Source organism: Heterobasidion irregulare, assembly GCF_000320585.1.
Source record: "Heterobasidion irregulare TC 32-1 unplaced genomic scaffold scaffold_02, whole genome shotgun sequence".
NCBI lineage: Eukaryota > Fungi > Basidiomycota > Agaricomycetes > Russulales > Bondarzewiaceae > Heterobasidion > Heterobasidion irregulare.
This window is the reverse complement of record NW_009258198.1, coordinates 1,696,535-1,722,525: the sequence shown is the minus strand read 5'-3', so window position 1 is coordinate 1,722,525 and position 25,991 is coordinate 1,696,535. Positions and strand designations below refer to the sequence as shown.

The window sequence follows — 25,991 nt, the reverse complement described above, 5'->3', positions numbered from 1 at the left end:
TACGTCCCTATCTTGTTTTCTTTGTCCCTTCTCACAGCTTTGTGCGTCATATCGCGTTATGTATATGTACTGTGTCTAGTTGATGGCCTTCCCTTGGTGTGAATTACGCTGTGCAGCTTTCTCAAAGAACCACTAGCGGGAAGAACGGCAGGACCAGCATTGGAACCAGCGTTGGGAGAAGTATCGAGAGTGGCGGGACGACTCAGCGGCAAGACGAGCGGCAAGGTGAGTGGCAGGACGAGCGGCAAGGTGAGTGGCAGGACGAGCGGCAAGGTGAGTGGCAGGTGCCAGGCCGCGTCCAAAGGATGTGTCGCGGTCACGTTCTAAATTACCCGTAGGATGGCGGCGAACCGTCAGCGTCATTTTCAGGCTGCGGCACCAGAATCAAACTATTCGGACTCTCATCAAAGTTGAACATTGAACGCCGAGCGCGCCTACACTTCTCAAAGTTGACACTCATCTCCTCAGGGTCAGGTGGTCTCTTCGAAGCTTGATTCCTTCTCCACAGCTCTGAACCTGCAGTCCTAATATAAATTAGCTTGGCTTTGCATTCTCTGTACGTATCTCCTCATCACCCTCACTCTTATGAACGACGAAGCTGATAGAAACATGCAAGAATTATCGCACGACGTGACAAGGAAATATGCCCCCCTCGTTCTGCCAGACAGTATTCATTGCCAGCATAATGCTCTTCTAGAGTCGTCCTCTACCCTGTACTGGGACCCTCCATCTCATGTTCAAATGACATATGACGTTGGTCATGGTCGCTCACCTGACTATGGAACACAGAGCATTGTCAGTGCAGTATATTCTGGTTCACGCTGTGCGTCGATATCTATGACTCTGTTGTTTTATACCAATTCTGCTCGCTGAGTATTGATCCAGACCGTCTAGTAGGTTTGTCACAACATCTTACACAAGGGCTAGCGCATCATGTGAATTTTCACAATGGTGAGTATTCCCTTCAAGGTGTCTATGACCATTTTTCCCAATGCTCACAGACGCCATGCTACATCAAGACTATCATCTCATATCGCCTGTGGAATCGGCTGTGCACCGCGATGGTGATATGGATCATCAATACATGTACTATAGATCTTCCTACTCCTCGAGCGTCAGATTCCATCAAGACGCAGCTGATGCTTCATTGAGTGAGGTTTTCAATAATCAAGTTCTATCGCTAGGTCTCAATCACTCTTAGGTGGATATATCCCACACCAGCCTGCACAGTCGGGTATAAGTGGTGACGTCGAAATGACTGGCACTCAAGGTGAGATTCCTTTTCCAGATCTTTGTATTTTGATGGGCCTATGACCTATTACCTTCAGGTCTGCATGTGCCTATGAACGAGCTGATGGCCCACACTGAAAAACAGGTCTTCCTAATTCACCAATTCTACCACGACATCTTGATTGTATCTTCTCATCCCTACAGGTAGCCCCGTCCTACTTCGAGGACAATTCGCAGTCTGGAACATATCTGGAGGAGACGTTCGGTAAAGAAAGCGTAAAGTCGCTCCTGTTCCAGGACCCTTCGGACCCTGTGATCAAGTCGGCGCCGTACAACTCCAACCCTCCCGTACACATCGTCAAGCAAAAATTATTCATACCCTATGACAGGACGAAGCGGACACTCCAAGAGCGTTCTAAGAACCCTCTCCCATCCCCAACCTTCTTCAATTGCGATGATGGTGCCATCGGTGTGTCTCTGGGACGTGCTAGACAGGGACACGGTTTGGCCATGAATTCGAACCATTCATCACCTCTAGGAGATCGTCAAACTTTACAGTTGAAGATCTGGGTACACTGTCTTCTACCCGCCTGTCTCTTGAAGGGCGCTCAATCAATCTCCATTGCTAACAGATTTACGACACCGCAAAGCCTGACTTGGACAAGCAACTTGCAACAAAACGCCCAACGGATTTGAAGAAGCTGATGAGCTCAATTGCCAATCATGTTTATCAACTTCTATCGGTACGTCAACCATGATGCATTGATGTATATCCATAAGTTGATCAACCCACATTCGCTAGACTGGACCCTGCCAAGTCGAAAACCCGGACGATTATGTTCTCATCGGGTACACCTTCGTATCCAAAGGGGCTATCATGCCCATCCTCCGGTGTCCTTAGGTGCCAACATCTTCCGCGTAATACCTCTCGAATACCAATAACGAGACTTGTGAATGTGCAACAAATATCCGTGATTTTCTGCTCTATATATTGACCCTGGCACTGGTCGTCTTTTTGTATCTCTATCCTCTATATTACAGCAATCGATTGTCCTAGCCCACAGACACGAATGCGGCTGCTCCTTTGAAGTCATTGATACCAGTTGCCTGCGGGGCATAGCACTTGCCGAACGAACATCTATCGTGTGTGGCCCACAATACCAAGACCAATGCAATAAGAATGTACATCGGAGTTGTTCCCGATGGTGCTATGTCACACTAGTCTATAACAGCATCTCGTTCCTCGTCATGTACGCATACGCCTTGATTGAAAATGCGACCTTGCTCCCTCTGTTCTCCACCCGTGCGGACCACGCAGCCAACGACGTGATGGAGAAGGAGACCCGTAGGAGAAGGGAGGCGAGCACATGGATGGGGCCGCGGATGCCGCAGTAGGCACGCTGCCGTGGTGAAGAACGTCGCGTCGGGCGTAATGAAGGACGTGATGGACATGTTCGCGTGGAGGGTCGCGGTGCTCATCAATGGCAAGGTTGTGAGCGACAATATAGACGCACTCGACCGCTGCGCCCCGAGTGCTGACGCCTGATTTTGCTGACTGGACGGCACCAGCGCTGCCGTCGAAGCCGCTGAGCACGCGATCGCGCTGTCGGATGCGGACGCGGTGCGCGCGGTGCAGTTCGTGAAGGAGCGCCTGCGCAAGAGCGCGTCGAGCGGCTCGGCGCGAGCGATCTCGATAGCGTGAGCACCCCCCTCCCTCTCTCCTCCCTCTACTTTGATTTAGCATTTTTATCTCGGCGGGTGTGCGGTGCGCTGACGGCGTGATGCAGTGGGCAGCTGATCTACAAGATGCACGGCGGGCAGCGCGTCGATGATGCGGTGGAGAATATCGTGGGGCGCGGCGTCGAGGGACGTGTTCGGGACGACATGGAGGACGGCGCACGCTGCCGTGGATGTGCGTACAGGCGTGAACGGTCGTCAAGGCGCTCGCTCTTCTCTTTTGTGCGTCCCCGTGTCTTGTGTGCTGACGCCGCGGATGGTCGTATGGTCGGATGAATTGTGCGCGCAGGTGCCGTACCACGGCGTCCTCGTGAAGTTCCCGTTCAAGGGCGACGAGGGCGCGCTTCGCGGCATGGAGCAGGCGGAGCTGATCGCCATCACCACGTACGACGCGTACGCCGCGCTCTGCGGCCTTCGTCTCTCCTACTCACCGCTCATCGGTACTGACCCCGACCTGGATTGACGCCTCACGCTGGACGCCGTGCTCGCCACGCGCGCTGGGTCCCGAGGCGGACGCGGGCGGCGAGCGATTCAGGTTGGCGATGCTCTGGCGCGCGTGGGCACGGGAGCGGAGGCGTGGCGATGGAGGCGTAGCAGCGAGCGGCGCAGGGGGTGGTGGTGAGCGTGGCGCGGCGGAGATGCGGGCGTGTTTGTTCTGCAGGGCAAGATGAAAGACCGTTTATGCTTCTTGACAGCGAGAAAACCCACGTATAGTCGTAGTAACGTTGTATTCCGCGCAGCGTGAGCGTGTTCAACGTTCAGGACAGAGATCTTTCAATTGTCACGCTTCCAGCCGGCCAGATCTATTAGCTAGATCTTTGTCCTTTGCTTGAGTCCTCATGAAGTGCGTTGAGCGGCTTAGCGCGCGCGCAAGCGATCTCGCCAGCGCGAGTACCGCGTCTCCTTTGTTTCTGCACAGTGCGCTGGTGACTATATTGCGTGATGCGGCGCGCAGCTGATCCACGATATGCAAGTGATATGCACGGCGGGCAGCGCGCCGAGGGCGCGGTGGTAGCTATCGTAAAGCGGCGTCGCAAAGCTGTGCAAGGGCGCGTTCGGACTCGACGACGCGAAGGCTCGCGGAGGACGCGCGTGCATGCGCATGCGTAGGCGAGCGAGGGCCGCGCGTTTACTCTCTGTGTCCCTGCCTCTTGGCGCGCTCCGCGGTATGGAGTCACCGCACACGGGTACACTGCGCTCTGCACTTCGGTCCCTCCCTCTGCGTGTCTCTCACTCACGTCGCTCCCGCGTGTCCGCGATCCATCTGGCAAGCCTATGTACCGCCAAGTCCTCGAGCGGCTCGTAAACGATACGCATCTCTCCCGCTCTCGTCTCTTGTTACTCGTCCGCTCGCCGCGCGCGCTCAGGCGGTTCGAGTGGACTAAGGTCTGGCGCTAGCCCCGCGGAGGTGGCATGATGGCGGCGGCAGGGGAGCGGGCGGAGAATTTGCTGCAGCGCATGTAGGCGACGCAGGGGATGATGGAAAGCGTGAAGCGGCGGGAGGAGGAGGTAGGGGGCGGGGCGGGTGAGGCTATGTCGAGGGAATCATGTGCAGTATTTTTCTGTCGTGAGTGTTGTTTCGAAGAGGTTTCTCTGCTTGGTGAGCCGTTTATTGTCGCGCAGCGCATGAGGCTTGAGCCCATGGAGGGAGCACGTCTGAACTACGTCTGAGCATGTTCAGGACAGAGATCTTTTAATTCTCACGCTTCCAACCAGGTCTTTGTCCGGGCCCCCTACGCACGAGCAACCTCGACAGCTCTTCCGACAAGTTCATCTTGTTCTACATCCCCACATTGTCTATACTACTATAGTCCCATTGGAATCTACAATCCAAGTCCGATCCTGTGGGTATTGAGCATTGATCGCTGATACAAACCGAGCAAGAGCATCTCTAGTAACAGCATACTACTCCTGGGGGTGTCTCTCCCCCAAGGCCTCTCCCGGTGCCGAGTGAGTTCGGATTTGGATACTATGCTCGTGACGGTCCTTGATTCGTATTTGCAGTGAGCGCTCTTCTCCCCACACTGGCGCCCGAGGTATATGGGGAAGGGACGCCGCCGCCCGGCTGCACATAATAGGCCATTCATATCGTGTACTTACAGTATTGCGCACCCTCCCGAGTCCAACCAGCTCTAAGCGTGTCTCTTCATTTCCGATCCCAATCAGTCTTCCATTGCATACAACCCAGACCTTCCACCAATGTCAGGGACACACAACAATCGTGCACAGGGTGATCCGTCAGGGAAAGACACATCTATGGCCGCAGTCATGTGTAGCGCTACAGTGCGTTGAGCATTCCCCTCGTAGTAGTCACCACAACTAATTCGTCCAGTCAAGTCGGAAGCAGAACCGTCCGTGAGTATCTACGCGATGTGGGTGCCATCTCTTGTCCTCACGGTGATCTCTAGGCAGAAGGGTCCTCTGAACTCCCTGAGGACGATATCATCGAAAGCCAAGTTTGCGATGCGGACGCACTCGACGCACTTTCGTACTCGATTGTGCAGGAATGGAAGCAGGAAAGTCAGTTGTCGTCACTCGAGACGACTCTGGATCTCCTCCGCGAAGCGCGCAATTCTCAGTCTACAGATAAGGATGATATCCCTTATCGAGATTCAACGAAGGACTTTGCCCTCGTCTTGGTCGTCAAATATGTTTGGACGGGACATGACGCGGCTTTGAATGGTGCTGTGAAAGTCATCACAGATGCCCTGGAGTCGGAGACTGGCTGTCACGAAAGCGATGTCGCACAGGAGAGGCGGACAGAGGCAAGTATATCCATCCATCCTGTTTCAACGCTAGCTTTGGTTAATGAGTTTCATAGCCTGATGTGTCATCGCTCATTGCGAAAGTTCTCAACAACGAAGGTCAAGCAGCAGAGGGCCTGCGTTATGTTTTAAATAGCTTTGGCCAGGTTGCACCGGTCTCGAAACTTAATTCCGCGATCTCGCTGTATCGTCAGGCTGTTAGATAGCGTGGGATTTCAGATGTCAAGCGATTGACGTCGATGTATCTCTTTGCAAACGCTCTTCTCTTGCACAACCTTCACACACGACAAGCTCGGTCTTTGGACGAAGCGATTTCAGTCGCTCAGGAAGGACTGCGCCTCCAGGCACCATCTCATCGCATCCATTCACACCTGCTAGGGATACTTTCGGCTGCTCTCGTGATCAAGTACATCTTGGAGGGTCGCGCCCATGACGTTGCCGAAGCACTCCGTACCAGCGCTCAACGGTCTGCAATGCAAGCAGAGGCGCGGGAATCGTTCGAGCGAGGTCAGACCGTCGTGAGGCAATTCCAGACATCACGCCGGGCAGAGGATCTCGACGCTGCATGTCTACTCTTCTATCGAAGCATCCGCACCTTGTTCAGCGTGGATGCTCCCTAGTATCATGAGGTACTCGACCGGCCGGCTGAATGGCGCTGTGATTTTTTCGAGGAGACAGGCCGCGAATTCGACCTCGAGGAGTGCATAGCTCTCCATGAAGAGCACCTGTTGTTTTTCCCTGCCACGCATCGTAGTCGCCCGAAATTGCTGGCCGACTTGGCCAGTGCTCTTTCGATGCGATCCGAGAAGAAGGGGCAGAGGGGTGACATGGAAAGGACAGTCAAACTTTGCAGGGAAGCCCTTAGGCTTGTTCCCGCTCCACATCCCATCCGCCTAATGGTGCTAAGTAACTTGGTGAATGCGCTCTGGGGTCGATTCGAGCAGGAAGGTGAATTGGACGACCTTGGAGAGGCCATCTCGCTTCTCAGGGAGGCCCTTGTCCTCTGTGCTGCGCCGCATGCCGCCTATCCCATGCTCTTGAACAACCTTGTGGATGCCGTTTCAGTTCGTTTCGAAAAGAACAGGAAATTGGACGACCTGGAAGAGGCAATCTTGCTCCGCCGGGACACTCTCACGCTCCGTCCCGCTCCTGATCCTGGGCGCTGCGACTTTTTGAACAGGCTGGCGAAATTGCTGATGACGAGAGTTGAGCAGTATCGCCGGCTGGTTGATTTGGAAGAGGCGATCTCGCTTGTCAGGGAGGCCGCCATGCTGTGTCCTGCATCGCATTCGGACCATCCGAAACTTTTGGACAATCTTGCAAATATGCTCTCCGAGCGTTATGAGCATGGCGGTCGAGCGGAGGACCTCGATGAAGCAATTGAGCTTCACCGACGTGCTTTGGCGCTCTTTCCTGCTCCACATCCTTCCCGTGCGATATCGTTGAGCAACCTAGCGGGTTCGCTTCAGAATCGATTCGAGCAAAGATGTCAACTGGCCGACCTCGAAGAGGCAATCTTGCCGCTCAGAGAAGCTCTCATGCTGTGTCCCTTCCCACAACCGAACCATTCGAACCTATTGAACAATCTGGGGACTGCGCTTTCAAAACAATTCGAGGAGAGAGGCCAGATCGATGACCTTGAAGAGGCGATCGTTCTCTACAGGAAAGCTCTCTTGCTCCATCCTGCTCCCCATCCCACTCGTCCGAAGTCCTTGAACAGTCTAGCGAATGCACTCATGACAAGATTTGAGCAGAAAGCAGATCTGGATGATGCCGCCGAAGCGGTCTTGCTTATGCGGGAAGCGCTTACGCTCTCTCCCGCACCACATTCCGATCACTCGATGTCACTGCACAACCTGGCAAATGTACTCATCAGAAGGTTCGAAAAAAAAGGCCAAATCGCTGATCTCCAAGAGGCAACCGTACTCTACCGCAAAGCCCTTGCACTCCATTCTGCTTCACACTCCGGTCGTCCCAAGTCGCTGAGCAATCTGGCAGCAACGCTGCACATCCTCTTCAAGGAGGAAAGTCAGCTGGATGTCCTCGAGGAGTCGATTCTCCTCGTTCGGGAGGCGCTTGTGTCCCGACCCGCCACACATGCCGATCGTCCGATGCTGTTGAACAGCCTAGCGCTTGTTCTGTCGAGTAGATTTGCCCAGAAAGGTCATCAGCGTGACCTTGGAGAGGCCTTCTCACTGCATCGCGATGCTCTACTGCTACGTCCTGCTCCGCATTACAAGCGCCCTGCGTCATTGAGCAATCTGGCGAGTGTGCTGTTGGAGCGGTTCGAACAGGAAGGTCGGCCAGATGATCTCGCAGAGGCAATATCACTTGGCCGAGAAGCTATCGCACTCTGTCCTGCTCCACATCGCAATCGTGTGAAGGCTCTAAACAATGTGGGGAATGCGCTGCTGAGTAGGTTCAGACAAGGAGGTCAGGTGGAAGACATCGACGAGGCGGTCTCACTCCTTCGAGAAGCTCATCTACTCTCTCCTTCTTCACATAACGACTATACGATCTCGTTAAACAACCTGGCGAATGCACTGTGCAGACGATTCGCGTACAAAGGCGCACCCAATGACCTCGAAGAGGCGGTCTTGCTTCTGCGAGAAGTCCTTGTGCTTCATCCTGCCCCGCACCTGGATCATCCAAAGTCATTAAGTAACCTGGCCGATGCACTTCAGAGCCGCTACAGTCAGGGGGGTCAGTTGGATGACCTCGAAGAGGCAATCTTACTTCTGCGGGAAGCCTACACGTTCCTTCCCACCCCACACGCCGGGCAATCGAAGTCGTTGAGCAACATGGCCATCGCCCTCCATAGTCGATTCGAGAGGAAAGGCCAGATCGATGACCTCGAAGAAGCTATTTCACTTGAACGAGAATCCCTTGCTCTTCGTGCTGCTCCACATCCCAACCGTTGGACATCGTTGAACACTCTGGCAACAGCGCTACGAAGCCGATTCAAGCAGCAAGGCAAACTAGATGATGTCGAGGAAGCAGTCCTGCATCTGCGGGAAGCCCTCGCACTTTGTCCTGCACCACATCTCAGCCGTTCGAACCTGGTGTATAACCTTGCAATCACACTCTCAAGCAGATTCAGGCAGAAAGGTCGGAAGGACGACCTCGAAGAGGCAATTTTACTCCTACGCGAAGGACTTCTGCTCTGTCCCGCTTCTCATCCATTCCGGAGCCATTATCAATCGTGGCTCGCTCTTTGTCTTTGGAAACAATACAAACTGAGCGCCGACACAGCCTTACTCGAAGAAGCCATGCTCTCATTTCGTACCGCAGTTGCGTGTGACTCGTCTGTCCTCGATTCCTCGAAAGCAGCTCAAGTGTGGGCAAGATGCGCAGATGAATCCGATCAGGAGTTTGCCTTGGAAGCCTGGATCCATGCCGTTGAACTTCTCCCTCGTTTGGCGATGATGGCTTCGTACATGAAGTCCCGTCATCAGCTATTGGCCAACCACTTGGGGGATCGTCTGATCGCGAGTAGCGCTGCCACTTGCGCCATCCGTTTAGGTCGATACGATCAGGCTGTCGAGATGCTGGAAGAAGGCAGATCTATATTTTGGTCACAGGCTCTGCAGCTTCGGACCTGCTTTGATGGCCTCTGGATGGTCAACCCCGAACTAGGGGGAACGCTGCAGGATGCCTCCCGTGCTCTCGAGCAGAGTTCATTCCATAAGACTTCCAGTGTCGGTGCTGTTTATGATCCGTCTACAGCGATGACAGCGGAGGCTCAGGCGGCACGATTTCGTCAACTGCACGACAAATGGTCGGCAACGCTAAAAGAAGTTCGGGATTTGGAAGGCTTCCAAGATTTTCTGCGTCCTAGAAAATTAGCATCGCTGAGGGAGGCTGCGGCTCATGGTCCCATTGTTCTCAATGCCACCGAGTCTCTCTGTGATGCGCTGATCATCACCTTAACTGGTGTAGAGCGCGTCTCCCTGTCCTCAATGATGACTGGTCGCGATGCTCAACTTCTCACCAACTCTCTACTCGATGCCGTCTTCAATAATCTCACACATGCAAATCAAGTTTCCCTGCAGTCCTTGCTTCAAAAAGTGTAAGCTTCCCGCGGTGCCCCGCTCACCGAGCAAGATCAGGCTCAAAAACGACATAGGATGCCTGAACGGGACGACATCTTCCGGGGCCTCCTTGCGATACTCTGGACGTCTGTAGTGTAGCCGGTGATTCAGTGCCTTGGTCTCGAGGTGAGCACATTTCGACATCATTTGTGCCGAGAGCTGACAATGAACCATTACGCATACTATAGAAATCTGATTTTTCGCTGCGTGTGTGGTGGTGTCCGACGGGGCCGTTCGCTTTTCTTCCAATCCACGCAGCTGGGATATATGACGGGGAAAGCCCTGAGAACGCGTCAGATTATATGGTGTCGTCCTACATCCCGACACTAAGCTCTCCTCGCTAGCTCGCCTACACCCTCGAGCTCAGATTCGTTTCAGGTGATGGTAGCGATACAACCTGAGCCCAGTGATCTTCGATACTCCCAGCTGCCTAACACGCGCGAGGAATTGAAGCAAATCGCCAAACATGTACCAGCCTCCTTTCTCATCAAGCTCGGCGACCGCGACTCCCCGTCTTCGAATGTGGAAGCCGTCCTTTCCCGTCTTCCTCACGTGTCCATCGCCCACTTTGCGTGCCACGGTATCGCCAACTCATCTGATCCGTTGGCCAGCGCCCTTCTGCTCAACGATGGCCTCTAGGAGGTCTCCAAAATCATGGAGCAGTCTCTCCCAGATGCATCCCTAGCTTTTCTCAGCGCATGCGAGACTGCAGTGGGGGACGTGCGATTACCCGATGAAGCCTTTCACCTAGCGGCGACGATGTTATTCTGCGGGTTCCGCAGGGTGGTTGCGACTATGTGGTGAGTGCCAGAGCTCCCTGTTCTAAGCGATGTCTCAATGGAATGACGACAGGTCAATCTACGACGAAGATGATCCCAAGATCGCGGACGAGTTTTATGGACATCTTTTCCATGGGGTAAAAGGGCGATTTACCTGATACCACAGAAGCGGCTCGTGCACTTCACCTCGCGGTGAGGAAGCGGCGCACCGAGCTCAACAACAGCTCTTTTGCGCGCTGGGTACCGTTCGTGCATTATGGGCTGTGATAAATAGTAGTCCACTACGTAGACTGTTTTTCGTTGGCCTGGTGGCTGTATCGACAAAGTGCACACTTGTGGGAGATCGGAGCTTGAACGACACAATTAACGACGCTCTACTACTCGAACGACCACCACCTCAAACGACGACGAGATGGATGGACCGGGGCACCTGCTTTCGCTCAAGGTGATGCGGCTCTCCGTACGTTGCTGGTCTTGTTGTCGCATGAACGACTTGTCGAGAGGATGACGGTCAAACCTCATAAGTAGCGGCCCTCTTTGGCGAGCGCCTGGGAGCCCTTCTACTCCAGCTCTCCTGCCTTCTCTGCACACTCCACCGCCTCCGTCCTCTCTCTCCAAGGCAAGGCTCCGCTCCCTGGCCACCCGAAGACTCTGCGCGACCTCTCGGGCGTGGCCGAGCTCCTCACCCTCCCCGCCTCCTTCGGCGCCATCCAGCTCGGCGAGACGTTCTCGGGCGCGCTCGCGGTGAACAATGAAGCCGTGGGCGCCGTCGGCAGCGTGCTGCTGCGCGTCGAGATGCAGACCGCGACGAGCAAGGTCCTCCTTGCCGAGCTCGGCGGCCCGACGTTTGTCCTCGCCGCGGGCGACACTCTCGAGACCGTTGTGCAGCACGAGATCAAGGAGCTCGGCCAGCACGTCCTCGCGTGTACCGTCACATACCAGCTCCCACCTGGTGCCCGCCCACCTGCAGCTACGTCCTCAGAGGGTGCAGTGGATCGCGATCCGAGTGTGCAGACGTTTCGTAAATTCTACAAGTTTGTGGTGCGTGCCTCTGAGCGTTCGCATGCGCGGCGTTGTTCATCTGTGAGCAGGTCACGAATCCGCTGTCGGTCAAGACGAAGGTTCACGTGCCGCGCTCGCCGTCCGCCCTGCTGTCGCGCAATGAGCGCGAGAAGGTGTTCCTCGAAGTTCATATACAAAACCTAACTCAAGAACCTATGTGGTTTGAGCGCATGCTCTTCGAGCCCGCGCAGGGGTGGCGAGTGGACGATGCCAATGTCTTTGCTGCAGGCGCATTGGACGCCGACGCTATGTCTGTAGGCGGGGAGAGTTTGTTCTCCGGACCGACAGGAATGATGCAGCCTCAAGACGCGAGGCAGTACTTGTGCATCCTCAGCGCCACTGTCTTACCGACTTTTGCTGTACAGCATTCACCAGGGCAGGTGATCCCCCTCGGGCGACTTGATATTACATGGAGATCGTCGTTTGGCGAGCCAGGGCGGCTGCTGACGTCGGTGAGTGATTATCGATCTAAGACTCCGCATACTCTTATTGAGCGATCTACTGCAGATGCTCTCTCGACGTATTCCTCTTTCCCCTACCACTCAGCCACCACGCCAACCTCCATCGGCCCTTCCCCTGCATCTCCAACGCTCCGCCACTGTCCAGACCCCATCACAGGGCTCACGACCCCCTTCGCGGGCGAGCACGCCGCCGATCGGTCCTGCATCATACCGTCCAAGTTCACCATTCAAGAATCGCCCCATGTCCATCCCTCCAAGAACCCAGAGCCCCGTCACTTTTGGGTCTGCGGGGCAGGCAATGGCGTCGGGGCAGGGGCTGACAATGGCGACGATCCCGATGCTTGATGCTGTTGACGTCGATCTCGTCGTTCGAGCCATACCCCGCGATCCTCTCTTGATCGAGACTCCTTTCAGCGTGGCGTTCACGCTCGCCGTTTCGGCGACGATGGTGCGCGCGCGGGGTCGAGACCGCGTGCTCTCGATTGCCGTGCAGCATGTCCAACCGACGCAGATACGCCCATCACAACAACCGTCTGCTCCTGCTGTTGAATCTGTCGATCAGCGCGCGTCAGTGAAGCCCATCGGGCTTGCGCCGCCTTCTGTGACCTCGACGCCGCTGAGCAGGGTGATGGACGATCGCACGCTCGTGGGCTCGCCGCAGCAGCAGTACCTGACGCACGGAGAGGACGAACGCTCTGGAGACGGCGTGCCACTTCTGCCGAGCCCTGTGCCGGAACCTAAAGACGCAGAGAAATACGCCAAACCGAGCGCTGGGGGAGCGAGATACCTTGGCGCGTCGGCGCTCTTCCTCCCGCCCGTCCGCCTGTCTCCCTCGGGCGAGGAGCCGCAAGGGAGTGTCGAGAGCGACGACGACTCTTCGGCCTCGCACGATGTCAAGCTTCCGGCGGCGAAGGTGGAAGCCTCTTGGGATTTCGAGCTGTCATATCTGCCGGTGAGAGCGGGTTTCTCGACTGTCGGTGGGCTGAGGGTGTTGTTGGTGGAGGATCGGTGGGAGGACGGGGACGAAGAGAAGGCCCTTGTCGAGGGGCGGCGACCGGCACCCGCGCGGGTGTTGAAGGAGTGGGATGTCGTGGGTGAGTTATGGGTGCAAGGCTAAAAACCATGCAACCACTTTATTGTCTAATATTCTCTGCTGTACGCGCTACACATGTCACTCGGAATCGTTGACTTCTGTCGCTCGAGACCGCTCGACAATTCAGCCTCACCACTTCTCCAAACCACTGAGACAGGAAGTCATGCTTGCTTATGGCGAGGGGTGCTGCGAGATGATTGTGTAGATAACACTGCATTTTGGCTGATGCTTTGACTGGCATGCCTGGCATGACTGACATGTGCACAAAAGAAATTGAGTGTGCTGTCAGACATGTATATAGAACACATGACTGCTCTGGCAGGTATGCTCTTGGTATGTTGATTTATTCGCCCTCTTAGTGATCCCTGCTAGAGAATATATGTGCTGCTGAATAGTGAAGCACATACAGCCTCTAGCAGGGATCAGGTATTGAGAATAAAGAATGATTCAACACACCAAGATCATCTAGCCAAAGCAGGCCAAGATCCTGTTGATATTAGACAGACACATTACCTTTCAAGAGAATCACGAAGCTTTGCAAATTTTACACATATTGTGAGGAATTGATAGCCATAAGCTGCCCATGTTGCTCTAAAGCCTCTTGCATCTTGATCAGACAATGCTGATCTAAAACTTTCACAGTCTTCAAACAAGGTGAGAATGGTATCCCTGATGATGAATAAACAATGACTGACCTTGAGGAAGGATACATGACAGCATCTGTAGTGACTCTAAGTTGAATACAAACCCTCCTTTGATATCTCCTGACTCTTCAAGTATCTATAAACAGAGAAAGATAGGCTGCTGATTAATGATAGGTCTGGGCTATAAGACTCACCATCCTATCAAGAACCACAAGCTCTGCATAGCACCTCCCTTGCAGATCATCCAGGTTGATTGAGCTTGAGGGTGGTGTCATACTAGGATTCAACAATGTTCTTGCATTGTCATCGTCGTTGTCATCATTGCAATCAGAAGTTTCCTCTTTAATGAAGGAACTGCCGTGCTGAGAGGAAAAGAGTGAGTAGCCATTGACAGCACAATTGTCGCAAGATGCAGCGCAGTCCTCCGGGTTGAACACTTCCTCAAAACGGCCCAGCAGCTGGAATCGGCGGCAATCCACGTTGTTGCGGCAGAATCGCTCGACCTCCTGGACAAGTTCTATCAGCCGTTCCATTTCGGGCACTGCCTCACGCTGGATTACCGCAATCCGACGCTTGCAGTCTTCGGAAGAATAGTCTGCAACAAAAAGTAAGATGAACCACTCGGCGCGAAGCTCCCTCGATACACATACACAGAACACAATCCGCTCGCTTCCCATCTCGCCCGGCACGTCCAGTTTCGTGCACATAACTAAATCAGAGGTTACGTCGTTAATCGAAGAGAATACGGCAATGAAGCCAAGTACCTTAGGAGCGACGACGGAATGTCGTGGTGAATCACGAAACGCACTGTCAAAGGGTCAGGATCAAAAGCCTTATCATTAGCATATGGAACGAGCATACCATTGAGCTTGTTGATCCCTAACCCGAATGCGACCTAAAAAGAAATATATTGCATCGTCGTTTCCAAATCGCGTCAAGCAAGATTACTCTGCTTACCGTCCCTACGATTATATTCCAATCCCCCGCGTGCCAACCTACGAGTACGTCCTGCTTTTCGGAGAGCTCCATATCTGAGTGAAGGTATCTAGCCTTGAGACCCAGTTCTCGAAGCTTTCGCGCGACTTGCTCGCACCGCTCCTTCCTGTTGCAGTAGACGATGCCGGCATCACCTTCGTGCTCTGTTCTGATGAAGGTGGCAATGTCTTGTATTACCGTCTCGGCTACCGTCGATTTCTTGGTATGCACGATGTATCGAAGATTCGCACGATGGAGTGATTGCGAGAGGAATAGATGATCGGTACGGAGACCAAGGGAGCGCACGATTTCGCTACGGTCTTTGGCGGTGACGGTCGCTGTCAGAGCCATTAGAGGAACGTTGGGGAATTGTTCGTGAAGGATCCCCAATTTTGCATACTAGGAATAAAGAGGGTGTGAGCGCTATAGTCATCTGAGATACGTTCGAGAGACAAACATCTTCTCTAAAGTCCTTTCCCCAGGTACAGATCAGGTGTGCCTCGTCGATGACCATCCTTGCCAGTTTCTGCTCAGAATGCAGATGCTTGAGAGCGCCCATCATGCGTCTGTCGCAGGCGAGTTTTTCGGGTGTGATATAAAGAAGGGCCGGCTTCGGCCCATGCTCGACGAGTCGGCTCCATATTTTGTCGCAATACTCCTCGGAAACATTCGATGCGAAGAATTCAACGTCGACGTCGATGCCTCTCAAATACATGACCTGATCAACCACGAGAGAAATAAGGGGTGAAATGACTAGAGTCATGCCACCTCTGGTTGTATTGTCGTGGATTGCGGGGAGTTGAAACGTGAGGCTTTTACCTCCTCCGGTCGGCATGACAGAAAAAACATCCCTGCCGCACAGAGTCGCTTCGATGACCTCCATCTGGCCTGGACGAAAAGCTGTGAGACGAAAGGTCTTATTCAAGATACGTTCAATCTCTGCGAGGTCAATGGGCGGCGATGACAGAAGGCAAGTTTCGTCACAATCCCATTCGTCCACATCAAGGAAATTGCTCCACAACTCGTCATCGCTGCTGGAGGGACTGGATACTTTCTGCCGTTTCGACGGAGGAGGTGTCGGTAGATAATTCGTAGCTGGGCGCTTGTTAGCGCTTGACGAAGAGCGTCCATCTGAGGGCTTGGAGGGCGGCGTCATCGTTGGCTATTCAGGTCAGACTGGATATGGGGGAAGATGAGCACCGGTGCGAGGCTAAGGAGAAGCGGAAACAAAACAAACAAAAGATACCTCAGCGCTACGGGGAAAGAGGAACTGTATGACCCTGGCGTGTTGCGGGGAACAAAGTCGGCGCGCACCGACGGGGATGATTGCATCCCATTTAGTCAGTTATCACGATCTGCAACGACTCCGGCCACGAAGAAGATGATATTGAAAATAATTATATACGTGAGTCCTCAATTCGTTCTCATGTCGTTACCTATCTTATCACATCTCGATCTCCATACCTTCAACGGGTCTTTCAGACTGCCTGCCACGGATGACTAACCAGCTGTTGTACCGATAGGAGAGCTTGGTACCTAACATCTGGATTCTTGTGCGACATCAGCTCCATCACACGCGTCTTTGCACCGAAATCGGTCACGACCCTGCAAGAACGAGTTCTCCATGACAAATACACAACACAATATTGGATGGCAGACGTACTTTTTGCCTCGTTCATAGTGTTTAACATACTGTCCCAAGTCGTGCGCGGCTACAGCGAGCACGACGGGGTCCGGCGACTCTTGAAGCAGACTGACTAGTTGCCTATGTAAGGCAAGGCGATGCCCGGCATCATTAGCGTCCAACCTGGTTCAGGGAAGCATAACACAAACTTGAGGCAGGCATGGTCCTTCTCATTCAGTTTGACGGCATTCTCTTTCCAGAACATATCCGATTCGTGGACTGGTGTCCAAGACAGGTGGCCGGAGGTCAGCTCCGAGGTATATTCGTCCCATGTTCTGCACGAGGCTTAGATCGTGCCAGATCAAATTCACAAAAACAGTAACATACGTAAGGCTCTCGAACCTTGTCTTGAGCTCGTCACGGAGAAATTGTACATCTTCGAGGATATCCTCATCTGACCATTTGCGCGTGGCTAGGTTGTTCGAGAAAGGTAGAAGCTGTGAGACTAGCATGGCGGGAAGGTTCGCGGACGGGGCTTTCGTGACAAGGTTCTGTTGAGAGATTAGGTTTTTTGACACGGAATTGTCGAGCTGCAAGAGACGCACCCTAAATGTTGCGACTATGACACGAATTACTTTCTCTTTGACTGCTGCTTGAGCAATGTCAACAAACAATGGTATGATGTCATATTTCCTGGCAAACAGTCAGCACGCTCTATAAGCGCAAAGAAAACACAAGTTTTACTGATTGATTTGCTCTGCAACCTCCTGCTCGAATGATAATAGCCAGAAGCAATATCCAACTTGGTAGCTCATTTGAGGACCAGGATTCCGCTTCAAGACGTCTACTAAGCTGTCGAATCGTGAGCCTGGATAGATCGCCCTGAAAGAAAGAGAATAGCCCACCCACCCAGAGATGATGCTTGGATGTTCCCAGACTGCTTTTCGCACTTCAGGGCGAGGTAGGATAACTTCTAGGCACTGTACAGCGATATCTAGTTTGTTATGCGACGCGTTCTGTACAAAAGCCGATATTGTGGCGAGGAATGGCTGAAGGTGATGGTGAGAAAGAGGCGTTGATTCAGAGCTAAGATATAGATGCGGTATGCGTTGGTCCTAGATCAATAAGCAGCACGACTCGTATGACGCACGTACCTCAATAAGACGGTGAGAATCTGAGCGGCTTTGAGTTGTACAAAGTCATCTGTGGTCTCGAGGACACTTTATAAAATCCGTATTGGGATGAGCATATTTGTGTAGATCTGGTATAGAGCGCACCGGAGTAGTGGCCCATAGGGTAGCTCCGGGTCTGTTTCTGCTGCTTTTGTGAACAGCGATATGCGTTCGTCGTGATCTACTGAGTCGACAATTAAATGCGGAGTTATAAACTAGATGCATATCGCGCACCGGCGATGGCGTCCGTGATGAGGACTAGGATACACTGCAGGGTGTCAACTGCTTGGAACTTCTTGAGCAGCCGAAGGTATAGGAGCGCGTAGGTCTGGCCTTCCGAGAGTAATATAGACTCTACTTTTGCTCTCGGTTGTCGGTCAACCCTCGTGATAAGGGCGAGCTCTTCCGAAGTCATGAGCCCTGTCCGTTGATATCCCTACTCCGGGACATCTAAGCTGCATCGACAGAAAGCAACGCTGAACGGTGCATACCTTCCATAAACCAGGTTTCAAGCGCAAGCTCGCAGAGCTCTCATCAAGATACGCGTTGGAGACCAGTGAGAGGGACATGGTTGGAAGATAGTGGCCGTTGCCTTACAAGCCCAACGAGTTGCGCGGACTCGAGCAGCGGAGCGGCTGCCCTAACAGGCAAAGTAAATTACGTAAGCAGATTTTCTGTGCTGTTTCCGAATCGAGTAACGAGCTGTCTGACATCCAGCCATGAACCATTCCTCCCGCTCCTGGCTTTCCTCATGTAGGCGACATACCACAGGTATGATCTCCTCCAAGTGCACGTATGTATTACCGCCTAACTTATTTTCCAGCTCGTGCCCTCAATTCGTGCTACCGCGGGCTGGCTACGGAGGCCGTAGCGTCAACAGAAACGACCTCGACAGGACCCCCCCCGCCCGTTAAACCTCGTCCAAAGCAGGCCTCTCGACCGATTCTTCACACTTCTGTGATATTAAATCGCTCGCCTATACTTACGCGCACTCCCTCGTTCTTCGAGCGCGCTTTCTATGCCTACCAGGCTCGCATCCGTCGCGCGCTGCACAACCCGTTCCCATACGAGTTCTACTTCAAGCAGGGATCGCTTCTCGAGGCGAAGTTTAACCTCGAAGAGCGCCAGCGCGACCGCACCGCGTTTGGGCGCGGATTTGGCGCGGATTCCCGCAACGCGCCTGGTGCGAAGCTGACGGCGGAGGATCTGAAGAAGTTTGGGCAGGCCGAAGACGAGTCGACGGTGTCCCGTAAGCACGCGAGTGACGAGACCGGGGATGTAAAGAGCTTAGACCGAAAGGGACAGCGGAACCTGTACTTGCTGGTCCAACGGAAAGAGAATGGGCGTGACGTGTGGGGATTCCCGCAAGGCAAGGTCGAGGAGGGAGAGCTTTTGCATCAGGTACGCCTATGCCGAATCATCACGAAACTTTCCATAAACTTTGCCTATCAAAGGCTGCGCGCCGTGACCTTCTTGCACAATGCGGCGAGGGTATGGACACCTGGATCGTCAGCCGAAAGCCGATAGGTCTCCACGAGATTGAACCTTCCGCACCACCTAAAGACACCTCGATGCCCTCGAAAGTATGTCCACCTATTGAGCCTTTTACGCAACTCATTCACACATGTGTTCCAGACTTGCGTCTTTTTTTTCAAAGCTCACATCATGGCTGGCCAAGTGCAGCCAGACGGTAAAAATGTCTCCGACTTCGCCTGGCTCACAAAATTGGAGATTCGGAAGCGGGTAGACCCTAAGTATTGGGATGCAACCAAGGATATGCTATCTGACTTCTAAATTCATATAATATCACTCCTAGCATGCCATGGAACCTTGACAGTTTGAAACATTCTATGGCAGACCGCGTCTGATGCAAAGGTAGACTAGTGAGAGATAGCCTTGGGCTTTTTCTGCGCATCATCAAATCGGCGCACAATGACATCGCACTTGGTCGTCTTGCAGATGTGCTTCGACCCATTTTTGATTGCGTCCGAGAAAAGGGTTAGACCTGCGGCACGTTCTACTGTCTCAACTATGACACGCCTCCTGGTCAGCATGGCGCCGTCGCGTTCTTTGAGGGATAGGAGACGCTCACCAGGGACCACGAAGCTTTCCAACGGTGCCTCGTCCGGAATAATCGCGTTTGGGAGGACAAACGCACCTGTCGAGATCTCGAAGACGTTGGGTGTGGAAGGAGAAGATGGCCGCGACGTGAGAACGACTTTGGCGAAGTGCGTCGGTACAGAAATATTTGGAGGGTTGCCAATTACTTCGTGCGTCTGCGAGCAAAGACAGTATTTCAGAACTGAGTGTAGACGTATGGAAGAGCGAAAGTAAGACGACTGACCACTCGCCATTTACCGTCTGGATCACGGTGTGGGAGGTATAAAGGAATGGTAAAGACATACACATCCGCGAAGGAGCCAGTCAGACGCCGGCACCAATCCTCTACGTAGGCCCAGTCTAAATTATCATACGATAGTCAAGGTGAGTGCTGGAGCACAAGATACTATCGCAGACGAACGCACAGTGACGGTTGAACCCTGCACCAACCTGAGGCGCGATGTTAGAAAGAAGGAACGTCTCGTCCATCGCATCCTGTTACTTCAATCATAAGCTAGACTCGTCAGACAAAGATTGGATCCACGAGCCTGGGATTTCTTCGCATCAGCGGCTGGAACCCTGTACACAGATCGTGAATATTTTCGATCATAATTGGAAGCGAGTGCGCTCACATGTGGCCACGGTCATAACCACTCCGGAAATAATCCTGCAGCCGTGCGCGGAAAGGCAAAGGAATTGCCTCGTCTTCCTTGAATTGCGATTTCTGACGGTCACCCTTCTCACTCTCTGATGAACCCTTCCCAGATCCAGAGCGTCCGAGAGACGATGCGGTCAGATGCTCTGCTGTCTGGGATTAAAGCCCTCGACTTAGAACTTGGGCTGATCAGCGAGCATATATTCATACCCAGGCAGGGTGTCGCAGACGGCGATCATAAGCAGCTGCGTATGCCTTTCTAACGAGCTGGTCTGAAAGAGGGCCTATACAACGGCATGAGATGAATATAGACTGTTAGACTGGACGACTCCGAACCCGGGTTGCCATATTTTAACACAGGAACAATCTCGGACTTTGCTGAAGGCGACAGGCGCAAGTCTCCTTTGGCACCGGTGTCAATGACTGGAAAGTTTTGCGAAGCAGAGGTCGAAGCTGGAACGGCGACTGCGAGCTCTTTCCTCTTGGATACACCGAGGGCAGTGGCGACTCCTCCGCCGACAGCAGCGCCGACAGCAAAAAACGCTGCGCGGATGACTGTCGCACTGGGCATGGAGACGAGATGAGAGCGAACAAGAGAGGGACCGATGCGCGCTGTTCACCGACAAGACGTGTTTGATTCTGCACAACGCCGCGCAGCTTCGGCCAAATCGGGATGTACGAGTACGGATGCAAAATAGTGGGGAAAAGCATGTACACCAATTCTCTATTATTCAGTCGTACACAATCGGAGAAGAAAGCATAGATATCGAGAATGTAGACATGAAGGTATGATATATATATATAACGAGCAACCGAGCAGACGTTGGTAAGAAATGAGGAAGAGCTAGTGACTTTTTATCTTGCGCTGCAATGTATTGGGCTGAGTGAAATAGAAAACACATGAAAAGAGTCAAGCAAAGGAGGGGAAGTTAATCTTCAGGGCTGAAGCGATGCGATCGGATTCAAGAGTTATACAAGATGATTTAAACGCAGCGTAGGATGAACTAGAATGACTGGGATCACGACGCGATTGAGAGGAATAAGAAAAGCCTCATGAACGAAAAGCCATTAATCGATGTAGTCGGCAAGCAATCGTTCTTCGAAACCTATTAGATTGGATCACTTATCTCCATTATCCCGCACCGCACTGCAGGCGTTTCACATCTCCAGAGGCTGGTGCGACTGAGCCTCGAAGCCACGAGACTGACTCTCGCTCACCACCACACGCTCGCGCCTGGTCCCAAAGCCGGAGACCCCAGGGCCCCTTGGCTGCCGAACAACACCGCTGGTGGGACTCTCGAGTCTGTCGTTATTGTTGACCATGCCGCTCACACTAGCGGGGAGGCTAGGGACGGGAGGGATGGAGCTCCCGAAACCAAGAGACTGACCGAAGAGAGCACCAAAGCCCCCTGGAGAACGACGCGATGGTGATGCGATCGTCGCATAGCCTTCGCGTATGTTGCCATTGGAAGAACGAGTGTTCAGGCGCGGAGCCTGGGTATGGAGAGTCTTCATATCTGGCATAGACTTCTTCGCACGGAGAGTCTGCGACAACGGAGAGGACGATGTGGGAGACAGGTATGCAGAAGGGGTGCGCGTCAAGCCAGGATGGTGAGAGGACTGTTGTCTCTGCAGAACGTCGTTAGTCAGCATATCGTGGCCTCGCATCTCCGCGGCAACGAACCTTTTCTGGGTCAATGCGGGTAACGACCGCATGACGTTCTTCACCTTCGCCGATAGAATAGTGATACACTCCGAGCTTCTGAGCGATAAGATGCACGATCCTCCTCTGTTTGGGGGTTAAAGTCCTGGAGAATGCGAGCTCGTCGCGCATGTGATCGTCCTTGAACAAGAGAATACGCGAATAGATGTCTAGGGTAGAGGGGTCGTTCAAATCAAGCTCGTTAGCCGATGACTTGCTTGAAGAGCTTGGAGTGGATGGGATCATCGGAGGCGGTGTCTGCACCCCGTAGGGCTGGGGAACTGGCATGGGAGGCGGGTTGGGTGGCGAATACTGCTGCTGTTGAGGCTGGTAAGAAGCGGCGCTTGCGGAAAAGGAGCGTTGAGGACTGAAGGTCGGGGCAATGATGGGACCAAAATCGTCATAGTGCTGCTGCGGGACACCTTGTTGGACGGATAGCTGCTCCTTCTCAAGCTGCATAGACCGCATGCGGCGGATGGCCTTCTCGCGCTCAATGCGTTCTTTCTCTCCGGCCTGGAGCACCTTTTTGTACTCGACACGCAGCTTGCGGCCTTGAACGTCGAAGCCGTTCAAGGCAGCAACGACGGCATCAGCATCGGACGCCTGTCTAAAATTGGCGAAAGCCAAGCCACGGAAAGAGCCTGACTGGTCAAGATGGTAATTGAAGGCATACGGGGTAGGAATGGACAAAGATGCCTGGATTCGGACGATGTCAAAAATCGGAACTGGTGAGCGCTGAGAAAGTCAAGAGGGGCACTGACGATGATGTCCAAGAGAGTCTCGCGCTTAACATTAAAAGGGATGTTCTTGATAACGATGGCGGTGGGTATAATCTCGTCATCGAAGGCCTGGCCGGGAAGGCCTGCCATGTTGAGAGGCGTACCCATGTTAGAGAGAGGAGGGGAGCCTCCACCAGACGAGAGATCCGAGGTGTTGGGGGGCGAAAGAGAGCGGTTGTCGCTGAAAAGGGAGGGGTTTTCGAGCCATTGCTGTTGAAAATGCGAGGTTTAATCTATGACCTGCTATCATCGAGCACGATCAAGAGAAAGATGGCGCACAGAAGGGAGGCCGCCGCGAGCAGGCTTGTTCTTCAGGGGAGACTGACTCATGCCGAGAGGGTTGTACTGGGGCTGGCCTGCGATAGCAGGGGAAGTTTGAAAATGATACTGAGGTCTACCGTTACCGCTGCCGCTGCCGTCGTAATCGTAAGTATCGTGTAAACGTTGAAGGGATGGCCGGGAAGAGAGCGACAGCGAGGCGATATCCGGAGTAGAAGAAGAACTAGTCATGATATCCTGAGAGAAGGGATACAAAGGATACTTGTGAGCTATAAACCGTTCGTAAAGAAGAGGAGAAAGACGAAGTGCAGCAGTGAGTGAAGGACTGTGATCAACGAACGCGGGAGGGTGTACACCGGACCCTAAAGTATTTCTAGGCTAACTCCGATTTCATCAGTCCCACGAGGCCCTCTCTCATTCTTTTTTGCTGCCTTTTCCGTCTCGTATCACACAGCAGCGTGCTCTCTCACGGGGAACCCGCATTGCATTGCGTCGCTTAGTGAAAGCTTGTTTTGAACAGCCTCCCTCCTCAAGAAACCACTAACAGCTCATCATGGAAGCTATGGCGAGCGCTAGATCTGCTGCGCTGCCACTGGTACTAGCCATCGATGCTGTCTTGCCATGGAACGCGTCCAACAATGCAGTCATGATCGTACACACCGCACTACAACCCCAGCCATGATACTATGTACTCAACGCCTGCACAAAGCAAAGACCCAAACACTCTCCAAACCTGTAACCCTGACCAAAGGATATAGACCTCCAAACCTCCAGACCTTCGACTGATATATGCCGCACTCATTGAACACTGCCAGAACTGACAGCTACGCGTTTCGGTGGGGCCAGAACGGATTCCACGTCAAACGGCACGGATATTGACCTAGAATGGTCCCACGGGCCCCGTGTTAGTTTGCTGCTCTGTAATGATGGCGAAGGCGATGCTCGTCCCGTAGACACGGGTGATGGGATGGGAAGATGAGACGGCTGGGATTGGGGCGATGTGACGGCATTGGCTGTGATCACGGAGGTAACCTCGCGCGAACGGGGTACAGGTCCACGGGCAACGGTGGATGGGGGATGAAATGTGGGTCGAGGGATGGATGGCAGTGTGAATTTGGATTTTCCCCTCGCAGGAAGAGGGCCGTCGATGAGACGGAGCGCAGTGGGGGGAGGGCGACGGGGCATTGTTGGGCGAGGAATTGATTATGAGGTGCTCGGAAAGGGCTACTGCACGTTTCAACGAACGTGAGGGTTCTTGTGATGGCCTGCGAGCACGATTCACTGTTGTTTAAGTATGGTCTCTAGATGCTGCGGCACAGCGAACTGACCTCGGTATCTCTGCTTCTTTGGTATTTGTTGGGTCCGCACGGCCAGCCTGCGGCAGATGCTGTTCTCGAAGGTGAAAGCCGCGTGCCACTCGTAAAGGGCAGTCGGGTCAACCGACTGGAACAGAGTTTCGCTGACAAGAGAAAGAAACAAAGGGAAGCCACCGATGAGACCCACAACCAGAAAGCCTAGCACGCAAACTGATGAAACCGAGCGAAGGAACGAAGGCACGAAGGCCTCAGCCATCGCTTACGTAATATCGGTACTGACGACGAAACCGACATCAATTTCATGCGTCGTTGCTAGGCGCAACATGAGAAGCGGATATCTTGTTCAGACACAGAAGGTACATGATGCAAAGGACCCAAAGAGTACAGAGAAAGGGGAAAAGGTAGAATCGGAGGCTTGACAAAGACAGTACTCTGAATGATTATTGATGCGAGGTCTTGCGAGGTGCACAGAGCGAAAACAGTGAATGGACAGATGTAAGATGTGCTGCGGAATAGCAATACAATGGTGCATGAACTAGGCCGATGGTTCGTCGCTGATGGGACGATAGTGCTTCATAAGCTGCGATTTGAAGGCTGGCGATAGATGTGATTAGGATGATGACAAGGAAACCTATCGAAATGTGAAACATACAAGCCGGAGAATCCCAGATAGTGGAGGCCTCGGTATTTAATGGAGAGGCATTATTAGGCTCTAGAGGTATGATAAGAAAATGCATTACAATGACATATTACAAACTCAGCACCTCCGAGGAGAGATTGCAATGACAGCAAGATTGTCTGCACGCTGTAGACAGCAGACCATTTGTCCTATACACAGCGTCATGTTTGATAACTGCTCAGAAGTTAAATAAGTCTCCACGGGACGCACCTGAAGGATATCCAAGCAAATAGCGCCAGTACCAATGTCAACGTTTGGATGAAAGCACGGGGAATCGAATTTGATATGGGGAGGAACGAAAGGATAATTTGAAGGGAACGTGATAGAAATTTTGAAGGCCAAGCCAGCGTAGACCTATTGACAAGGCGTTGAGGATGCTGAATACATCACGGATGCATGGAATAGCGCACCGTTCCGGCTGGTCCTTCAATCGTTCCAATCCAGTCGAACATATTTGCGTCGGATTTTGGGAATGCGGACTAGGTACAGTCATTCCAGATCATCATCCCCAGTCCGTTAAGAATAAAACGCACGATTCCAGGAGATGAAGACATCTAGTCAGACATGATAGAAATCAGTTGTTAAATAGCATGTGTATAAAGTAGCCACGCACCATCAGATTCATAAGCTCATTGCCGAGTCTATCAGTTGCAAAAGACGGTAGGATATCAAGAATTTGCTGAGTGGAAATCACGAGTTCCTGACCGTTTCGTTACGCTGCCAGCACTTTCATTTACAGTGTCAGCCATGGCGGATTTGGGGGAAGAACGCGCGGGGGCGAGAGAAGATGTAACTTGATCCATATCAATGAAGTTATGAAAGGCTGAGCGCTACAAATTTGGACAGAG

At 53.0% G+C, this 25,991-nt stretch overlaps 11 protein-coding genes across 11 annotated transcripts; 5 read left to right on the top strand and 6 right to left on the bottom strand.

Moving 5' to 3' along the window:
• Positions 1-609: 609 nt before the first annotated feature.
• On the top strand, positions 610-1,926 carry HETIRDRAFT_168115 (uncharacterized protein; the record flags this gene model as incomplete). Its single annotated transcript, XM_009544208.1, has 6 exons — positions 610-823; positions 886-951; positions 1,002-1,151; positions 1,202-1,270; positions 1,329-1,375; positions 1,435-1,926. 6 exons carry the CDS (start codon positions 610-612, stop codon positions 1,924-1,926), a joined length of 1,038 nt encoding a protein of 345 aa, XP_009542503.1.
• A 552-nt stretch (positions 1,927-2,478) lies between these two features.
• HETIRDRAFT_115163 (uncharacterized protein) lies at positions 2,479-3,430 on the top strand (the record flags this gene model as incomplete). Its single annotated transcript, XM_009544207.1, has 5 exons — positions 2,479-2,621; positions 2,800-2,928; positions 2,972-2,995; positions 3,018-3,189; positions 3,257-3,430. 5 exons carry the CDS (start codon positions 2,479-2,481, stop codon positions 3,428-3,430), a joined length of 642 nt encoding a protein of 213 aa, XP_009542502.1.
• Positions 3,431-3,806: 376 nt separating this feature from the next.
• HETIRDRAFT_100714 (uncharacterized protein) lies at positions 3,807-4,365 on the top strand (the record flags this gene model as incomplete). The annotated part of the gene is made up of 3 exons (XM_009544206.1): positions 3,807-3,858; positions 3,923-4,020; positions 4,078-4,365. The coding sequence occupies 3 exons, from the start codon at positions 3,807-3,809 to the stop codon at positions 4,363-4,365; spliced, it is 438 nt and encodes a 145-aa protein (XP_009542501.1).
• An 801-nt stretch (positions 4,366-5,166) lies between these two features.
• Positions 5,167-13,768, top strand: HETIRDRAFT_443577 (uncharacterized protein; the record flags this gene model as incomplete). Its single annotated transcript, XM_009544205.1, has 13 exons — positions 5,167-5,250; positions 5,305-5,322; positions 5,376-5,736; positions 5,952-6,250; positions 6,353-9,801; positions 9,918-9,949; positions 10,191-10,375; positions 10,463-10,623; positions 10,676-10,739; positions 11,131-11,643; positions 11,694-12,116; positions 12,172-13,219; positions 13,329-13,768. The coding sequence occupies 13 exons, from the start codon at positions 5,167-5,169 to the stop codon at positions 13,421-13,423; spliced, it is 6,732 nt and encodes a 2,243-aa protein (XP_009542500.1). The 3' UTR covers positions 13,424-13,768.
• A 489-nt stretch (positions 13,769-14,257) lies between these two features.
• On the bottom strand, positions 14,258-15,780 carry HETIRDRAFT_237617 (uncharacterized protein; the record flags this gene model as incomplete). Its single annotated transcript, XM_009544204.1, has 6 exons — positions 14,258-14,457; positions 14,513-14,571; positions 14,627-14,669; positions 14,724-14,757; positions 14,820-15,236; positions 15,295-15,780. Coding segments are annotated over 6 exons (1,239 nt in total), but the record flags the coding sequence as incomplete, so codon positions are not given.
• A 423-nt stretch (positions 15,781-16,203) lies between these two features.
• Positions 16,204-18,211, bottom strand: HETIRDRAFT_154439 (V-ATPase, subunit H). The gene is made up of 11 exons (XM_009544203.1): positions 18,125-18,211; positions 17,868-18,069; positions 17,739-17,814; positions 17,616-17,681; positions 17,371-17,547; positions 17,206-17,313; positions 17,067-17,154; positions 16,849-17,012; positions 16,671-16,796; positions 16,501-16,602; positions 16,204-16,442 (listed from the first exon to the last, which is right to left on the bottom strand). Exons 1-11 carry the CDS (start codon positions 18,200-18,202, stop codon positions 16,316-16,318), a joined length of 1,314 nt encoding a protein of 437 aa, XP_009542498.1. The 5' UTR covers positions 18,203-18,211; the 3' UTR covers positions 16,204-16,315.
• Positions 18,212-18,341: 130 nt separating this feature from the next.
• Positions 18,342-19,427, top strand: HETIRDRAFT_457440 (uncharacterized protein; the record flags this gene model as incomplete). The annotated part of the gene is made up of 4 exons (XM_009544202.1): positions 18,342-18,404; positions 18,457-19,034; positions 19,088-19,216; positions 19,269-19,427. The coding sequence occupies exons 1-4, from the start codon at positions 18,353-18,355 to the stop codon at positions 19,425-19,427; spliced, it is 918 nt and encodes a 305-aa protein (XP_009542497.1). The 5' UTR covers positions 18,342-18,352.
• Positions 19,393-20,959, bottom strand: HETIRDRAFT_443574 (uncharacterized protein; the record flags this gene model as incomplete). Its single annotated transcript, XM_009544201.1, has 8 exons — positions 19,393-19,662; positions 19,726-19,909; positions 19,978-20,093; positions 20,159-20,228; positions 20,282-20,312; positions 20,366-20,541; positions 20,599-20,672; positions 20,725-20,959. 8 exons carry the CDS (start codon positions 20,957-20,959, stop codon positions 19,514-19,516), a joined length of 1,035 nt encoding a protein of 344 aa, XP_009542496.1. The 3' UTR covers positions 19,393-19,513.
• A 125-nt stretch (positions 20,960-21,084) lies between these two features.
• HETIRDRAFT_438376 (uncharacterized protein) lies at positions 21,085-23,471 on the bottom strand. Its single transcript, XM_009544200.1, has 4 exons — positions 23,149-23,471; positions 22,852-23,079; positions 22,073-22,786; positions 21,085-22,017 (listed from the first exon to the last, which is right to left on the bottom strand). The coding sequence occupies exons 1-4, from the start codon at positions 23,377-23,379 to the stop codon at positions 21,547-21,549; spliced, it is 1,644 nt and encodes a 547-aa protein (XP_009542495.1). The 5' UTR covers positions 23,380-23,471; the 3' UTR covers positions 21,085-21,546.
• A 475-nt stretch (positions 23,472-23,946) lies between these two features.
• On the bottom strand, positions 23,947-24,333 carry HETIRDRAFT_414650 (uncharacterized protein; the record flags this gene model as incomplete). Its single annotated transcript, XM_009544199.1, has 1 exon — positions 23,947-24,333. The coding sequence occupies one exon, from the start codon at positions 24,331-24,333 to the stop codon at positions 23,947-23,949; it is 387 nt and encodes a 128-aa protein (XP_009542494.1).
• Positions 24,334-24,999: 666 nt separating this feature from the next.
• HETIRDRAFT_309228 (uncharacterized protein) lies at positions 25,000-25,946 on the bottom strand (the record flags this gene model as incomplete). Its single annotated transcript, XM_009544198.1, has 8 exons — positions 25,000-25,058; positions 25,117-25,176; positions 25,229-25,292; positions 25,354-25,497; positions 25,554-25,622; positions 25,677-25,697; positions 25,757-25,784; positions 25,849-25,946. 8 exons carry the CDS (start codon positions 25,944-25,946, stop codon positions 25,000-25,002), a joined length of 543 nt encoding a protein of 180 aa, XP_009542493.1.
• Positions 25,947-25,991: the final 45 nt, after the last annotated feature.

What these genes read in the sequence shown, in the direction of transcription:
- HETIRDRAFT_154439 (XM_009544203.1), bottom strand. Translation starts at nt 18,202, where the DNA reads ATGTCCCTCTCACTGGTCTCCAACGCGTATCTTGATGAGAGCTCTGCG. An exon ending in CCCTATGGGCCACTACTCCG is followed by an intron (nt 17,682 to 17,738) that starts GTGCGCTCTATA and finishes GATTTTATAAAG; the next exon opens with TGTCCTCGAGACCACAGATG. An exon ending in CACTATGAACGAGGCAAAAA is followed by an intron (nt 16,443 to 16,500) that starts GTACGTCTGCCA and finishes TCGTTCTTGCAG; the next exon opens with GGTCGTGACCGATTTCGGTG.
- HETIRDRAFT_438376 (XM_009544200.1), bottom strand. Translation starts at nt 23,379, where the DNA reads ATGACTAGTTCTTCTTCTACTCCGGATATCGCCTCGCTGTCGCTCTCT. An exon ending in CTCGCGGCGGCCTCCCTTCT is followed by an intron (nt 23,080 to 23,148) that starts GTGCGCCATCTT and finishes CATTTTCAACAG; the next exon opens with CAATGGCTCGAAAACCCCTC. An exon ending in AGACTCTCTTGGACATCATC is followed by an intron (nt 22,787 to 22,851) that starts GTCAGTGCCCCT and finishes GTCCGAATCCAG; the next exon opens with GCATCTTTGTCCATTCCTAC.